This window comes from Cyprinodon variegatus, unplaced genomic scaffold (assembly GCF_000732505.1).
Source record: "Cyprinodon variegatus isolate N-32 unplaced genomic scaffold, C_variegatus-1.0 Scaffold1475, whole genome shotgun sequence".
Taxonomy (NCBI): domain Eukaryota; kingdom Metazoa; phylum Chordata; class Actinopteri; order Cyprinodontiformes; family Cyprinodontidae; genus Cyprinodon; species Cyprinodon variegatus.
Genome location: NW_015151928.1, coordinates 103,628 through 109,951, shown reverse-complemented (window position 1 = coordinate 109,951; position 6,324 = coordinate 103,628). Strand labels below are relative to the sequence as shown.

Genomic DNA, 6,324 nt, shown 5'->3' with positions numbered 1-6,324 from the left:
AAGGACCCGGTCTACCCGGGCCGGATCCTACGTGGACTCGGTCTACCTGGGTCGGATCCTCCGTGGACCCGGTCTACCCGGGCCGGATCCTACGTGGACTCGGTCTACCTGGGTCGGATCCTCCGTGGACCCGGTCTACCCGGGCCGGATCCTACGTGGACTCGGTCTACCTGGGTCGGATCCTCCGTGGACCCGGTCTACCTGGACGGGATCCTCCCAGGACCCGGTCCAAATTTTAACCTTGTTATCAACCTTTCCTCCTTTCTGTTCCCTCTTCAGTTTTTATTTTTGACTTTTGGATCCTATAAAACATCTCCCTTATTTCTCGATCCCGTCCTTTCTTTTTCCGTCTTTTCTTCCACTTTTCTTTGCTGCTGATTTACTGAACTGCTCTATAAAATCTCTATGGTTCAGAGTTCCAGTCCAGAATAGAGGAACGTTAAATTTCAGAAGATGGTGGGAAAAAAAGTATTTTCTTTACCATCACTAACTTCAGCTTGTTTGACCGTCCAATCTCAGGAGTGACATTGGTGATAGCCAATCACACAAGAAAAGACGGAGGGCCAATCAGGAGCTTGGGGGCGGGTCTAAACTCCAGGGAAGCGGGATTCAGCTTGAGCTGCAGATTTCCACTAGGTCCTAGTGCTCGACTGGGCAGCAGGTCTGCAGGAGGATAACCAGACCTGCTGCAGAACCAAAGATAAAAGGTTAAAATAATGACAAAACATAATAATAACAGGGCAACAATATATCAGGCCATTAGATCAGCAGATTGAATTTAAACACAAAAGAAAGAAAATTATCAGCACTTTTAGTTGTTATAAATTCTTAAGATTTTACAGAAATTTTTGTCTCATTTTTCCATTGGGATATAAATTGTTTACATTTAAATAAACGGCATTTACCTAAATACAACTATACTAATAAAATTAAAACATCACCTCCAATATAGGTAACTATAGCAAATAAAGCTTCTCTCAGGGTAAAGTCAGGCTACAGCATCTACCATAGAAAATCAAACCAAAAGCTTTGGTCTACAGACCAATCATAGAAAAGCTTTCCAGACGTTACAGAGTCCAAATTACATTTTATCCTTAGAAATTCATTAGTAGATTAAAATGTATCAATAATTCAAACTGAGTTTCTTTCATTTTTGCAGGTATGAAAGGAATATAGTTTTTTTCTGCTTCTGTACAGAAATCTCTGAGGATAAATTCAGTATTTATTTGGTTGGAAGTGAAACAATTAGTTGAATAACTCCTTTAAAAATGTTCTGTTAAATTTCTAAAAAAAAAAAATCACAGTTTCTACAAAGAATTATTTAAGTTTCAGAAAAATAACCACAGCATTAAGAGGAAAAAGTCTGATCATATTTACTCTCTGTGAAATAAAGTTTTACTAAACTCCTGAAAACATAACAGGTCAATTTAAAGAGAAACAATCCATTCATTCATAATCATAGATTTTCTATTCTAGAATGCACCTATGGTTCCAGACAGGGGATGGGGAATAAAAATGAAATGGGTTGATTTATTTATTTCAGAATCAGATTAAGGAAGATGGATTCAATCTATTCTTTAAACACTAAATCAGCTAAATTTGATCAAACTTATTTGTTTTATTTTCTTTGATTTCGAAGTTCAAACCAAAACAACTCCGCCCGCTCCGGGACGGACCGGTGTGCGCCGGAAACCACTCCAAACCTACCCCAAAGCTAAATTTGAAAGGCGGCCTGACGTCGAGCTCTCCCATTGGCTAACAGTCCCAGACGTCACCATTTCAAGCAGCCGCCATGTTGGGAAGGCCCGCCCCTCCTTTCATTGCTGCTGGTCAGTCTGCTGCTCCTCCTCTCTCCTCCTTTGTCTCCTCCAGCCGCTCCACTAATGGCGGCTACTCCCACCGGCAGCAGGAGCGCGTGCCGCGGCGGCGCCACGCCGCTCAGCCCCACCAGGATCAGCAGGCTGCAGGAGAAGCAGCAGCTGCGGGACCTCAACGACCGCCTGGCGGTCTACATCGATAAGGTCCGGAGTTTGGAGAGTGAGAACCAGGTCCTCCACCTGCAGATCAGCGAGAAGGAGGAGACCAGGAGCCGGGAGCTGGGGGGGCTGAAAGCCCTGTATGAGGCGGAGCTGGCGGACGCCAGGAGGAGCCTGGATGACTCCTCCAAGGAGCGGGCCTGGCTGCAGATCGAGCTGGGGAAGGTCCAGTCCGACCATGAGGAGCTGCAGCAGAGGTAGGGGGGGGTCTGCATGTGGTCTGCAGCCTCTGGGCTTCAGTCTGGGAGGGAGGGGGGTCTGCATGTGGTCTGCAGCCTCTGGGCTTCAGTCTGGGAGGGAGGGGGGTCTGCATGTGGTCTACAGCCTCTGGGCTTCAGTCTGGGAGGGAGGGGGGTCTGCAGGTGGTCTGCAGCCTTGGGGCTCCAGAGCGTCCATCAGTGGCTGTACATAGTTAATGCGTCTGAATGGACTGAATAGACCGACCATAGACCAGCTGTAGACCTGCTTCACTCTATAAATAGTTTTCTATTATTTTCTTTGTATTGCTGTAATTTTACGGCGTTGGTTTCCTGTTCAGGAGACCAAAGACGTTCCAGACCGCCGGCAGTCGCTCATCTTTCAGACTAATAGTCAAATACTGTAATAGAAAGCAGGGAGACATTTCCTACATAACAGACTTGACTGTATTTTTACAGTCTATGGGAAATACTGTAGTACTTTATTCACTGAGTGCTGTATAGATGTGCAGTATATAGATGTGCAGCATATAGATGTGCAGCATATAGATGTGCAGCATATAGATGTGCAGCATATAGATGTGCAGCATATAGATTTATTAGCTGTGGATGATGGAAGCTACAGTCTACCAGATTGACTCTTTGCTCAGCCTCCCTGATTGATATTGATTGATGGGGTCCTTGGCTCTCCTCCTCCTCCGTTGCCCCTCCTCCTCCTCCTGCTCGTCCTCCTCCTGCTCCTCCTCCTGCTCCTCCTCCTGCTCCAGCGGAGCTCCAGCCCTTTAATGCTAGAGCTGTGCCGGTTGCCTGATGGCTCAGTGAGCAGAACTGAATGACTGCTCCTCTTCCTGCTCCTCCTCCTCCTCCTGCTCCTCCTCCTCCGTTGCTCCTCCTCCTCCTCCTCCTCCTGCTCCTCCTCCTGCTCCAGCGGAGCTCCGGCCCTTTAATGCTAGAGCTGTGCCGGTTGCCTGATGGCTCAGTGAGCAGAACTGAATGTCTGCTCCTCCTCCTCCGTTGCTCCTCTTCCTGCTCGTCCTCCTGCTCGTCCTCCTGCTCGTCCTCCTGCTCCTCCTCCTCCTGCTCGTCCTCCTCCTCCAGCGGAGCTCCGGCCCTTTAATGCTGGAGCTGTGCCGGTTGCCTCATGGCTCAGTGAGCAGAACTGAATGTCTGCTCCTCCTCCTCCGTTGCTCCTCTTCCTGCTCGTCCTCCTGCTCGTCCTCCTGCTCCTCCTCCTCCTGCTCGTCCTCCTGCTCCTCCTCCTCCTGCTCGTCCTCCTCCTCCAGCGGAGCTCCGGCCCTTTAATGCTAGAGCTGTGCCGGTTGCCTGATGGCTCAGTGAGCAGAACTGAATGTCTGCTCCTCATAAGCAGCAGATTGTTTCTGCTTTAAACTTGTTCCTGAAGCAGAGAATTGTGGGTATTGTAGGAAAGGAGGTGCAATGGCGGCGTGAATCAGGGTGATGCTGTAGTTCAGCAGGATGGGTTCAGGTGGAGCAGGTGGTGCTTTAAGGAGCTGCTGAGCGTCTCTAACATCAGATTCTAGGGCTGCAGTTAACCAGCATTCTACTGATCATTGATTGATTAATTATTTTGGCCAACGATGATAAAAGGTTCCTGGAAGAATATTTACAGAAAAAATGGGGTGAAATTAAAAGGTTTCCACTTGGGGAGGTGTGGTTAGAACAGACTGACAGGAGGAAGTGATTATTCTCTGGACAGCAGGAAGGTCGGCAGTCTGAGTCATGATCGGTCTGAGTGATGAACCAGGATGGGAGATTAAAGGCCTCAGGAAACGTCTGCAGGTGTTTAGAATTAATCTGTTGATCAGCACGCCCCGTCAGAGGGCGGCACGCCCCGTCAGAGGGCGGCACGCCCCGTCAGAGAGGCACGCCCCGTCAGATCGGCACGCCCCGTCAGATCGGCGCGCCCCGTCAGAGCGGCGCGCCCCGTCAGAGCGGCACGCCCCGTCAGAGCGGCACGCCCCGTCATGGCGTATGGCGAGCTGACCTTAACATGTTTTTTTGTACATGACTAAAGGGAAACACGGGCGTTTCTCTTTAGTATAAAACTAAAGGGATAAACGCTAATCTGCGTGTTGACTGCAGGTATGCTGGTCTGACAGACTCCTCACTATGTTCCAGGAGGTTTACCTTCTCCCAGCAGAAAGGAGGCGTGTCCTCTCTGACCGTCACTCTTCATCTCTATCATGTTTTTATAGTTTCACTTGTTTCATGGAGCCTCATAGAAAACCTGGTCAGGATCAGAGGATCAGGCTCCATGGGCCTCATAGATCTATGCTTCAGGGTTGCTAGGCAACCATAGTTGGGGAGGGGAGAGGGAAACCGATCCATCCGTCCATCTATGGGAGCAAGATTAGAACACGGATAGAAAGGGTTCAATCGCATGTCTGCCTCTGAGCAAGGCACCTTGACTGGAGCATGTGCTTCCACTGTCAGTGCAGCAGAGGGCGCACTAACAGCATCTATCAGTGATTCTGGATTCAAACTAATATTTCTATTTCCTGATAGTAAAGAATTCCAATAGCAACAAATGCATGGACTGGTTTCTCATCAGCAGCGTTCCACCTGCAGCGCCACTGACCAGCAGCAGGCGGCCATTTTTCAACCAGACCTGAGGTGAAGGGAAACAGCTTTGGGTCCTTCAGCTGACCGACCGCGCTGCAGCCTCACTCACATGTTGCTCTGCTGCTTTACCCTCCTGACCACAAGCATCCAAACCAGCTCCACACTCTGGAGAACTGACCCCCCCCGGGGACAGAACCCGGGACAGAACCCAGAAGAAGCAGCCGATGGACAGGACACTGCTCTGGGTTCCAGCTCGTCAGCTTCCTGGTTTCTGTTTGTTCTTCAGATCCTTTCACAGCAGAATCAAAAATCAACAAACTTTGTAAAAAAAACAGTTGTGATGATGATGATGATGATCAGAAAGGGGTGGAGCTTAGGGTCTGGTTCTGTTAGATCTTTAAACGGGCCGTTCTGGTTCCTCTCAGAGGGGAGGGGAGGTGATCCTCCCCTCAGGGCCTCATGGAGGAGGATCAGAACCGGCCCGCTCCTCATGGCTCCTGGTCTCACCGTGCTCCTGCTCTCCATCTGTCTCCTGCAGCTACGTGAAAAAGGAAACGGAGGCGGGCGCCGCCATGGCCAGACTGAAGGAGCTGGAGGCTCAGCTGAACAGCAGAGACGCCACGCTGACGACGGCGCTGTCTGAGAAGAGAGGCCTGGAGAGCAGCCTGACTGAGCTGCAGGAGCAGCTCCAGGAGGTACTGAAGAGAGGAGTCCTCCTCTCCTCCTCTGCCCACAGCACCATAACCTCCTCCCCGTTGTCCCCCCCCCCCAGATGGAGACGGCTCTAGCTCAGACCAAGAAGCAGCTGGCTGATGAGATGCTGACGCGCATCGACCTGGAGAACCGCTGCCAGAGTCTGACTGAGGAGATGGAGTTCAGGAGGAGCGTGCATGAGGAGGTGAGGCGGCTTTGGTTGGCGGGGGTGGAACCCCGCCGCCATCTTTAAACCTGGAGGGAGGGGCTGCAGAAACATCCGTCAGTCAGCGAAGGATGGCCAAAGTTTAGCATTTAGCAGCACCTTTCTGTCAGAGGGGGCGGGGCATATTCCTGGCTAACGTAGAAGCATTGGACCTAGATTCTCACATCTAGACGTCACAGGAGTCTTAGATCCGCATGGCCGCCATGGTTTGAACTAATCCTCTCCTTTTGCCCGATAGAGGAGCAGGTCAGTGAGAACTGTAAGCCTAGATGTTTGATACGTCGTTTGAAAGCAGCTTCTAGTTTCTGACATTAGAAATAAAAACAATGCGACTGAAACACGACCTAAACTGCAGCATTTAAACGTGACTCAATATCGGATAAGAAGATAAAGAGACTTTATTGATCTCAGTGGAGAAATTCACATCGACTCAATAGACAGACTAAGGAGGCAAAGCAGGAGGAGCTGCATGGAGGAGAACCTGACGTAGAAATAGAGCATCCAGATTTCTAGAATGGATCCAGAGGAAAGAGATTTAAGGTGACTTAAACACGTGGATTTAGTGTTGAACATTAAAGTGGTAAAAAAA

At 49.8% G+C, this 6,324-nt stretch overlaps 1 protein-coding gene across 1 annotated transcript in view; it reads left to right on the top strand.

Moving 5' to 3' along the window:
* The first annotated feature begins 1,828 nt into the window (after positions 1–1,828).
* The window catches only part of lmnb1 (lamin B1), an 11,797-nt gene continuing 7,301 nt past the window's right edge, over positions 1,829–6,324 (top strand). Inside the window, exons 1-3 of the mRNA XM_015403271.1 lie at positions 1,829–2,233; positions 5,355–5,511; positions 5,589–5,714. Coding sequence (XP_015258757.1) covers positions 1,884–2,233; positions 5,355–5,511; positions 5,589–5,714 — 633 coding nt within the window. The 5' untranslated portion in view covers positions 1,829–1,883. The remainder of the gene's footprint in view (positions 2,234–5,354; positions 5,512–5,588; positions 5,715–6,324) is intronic.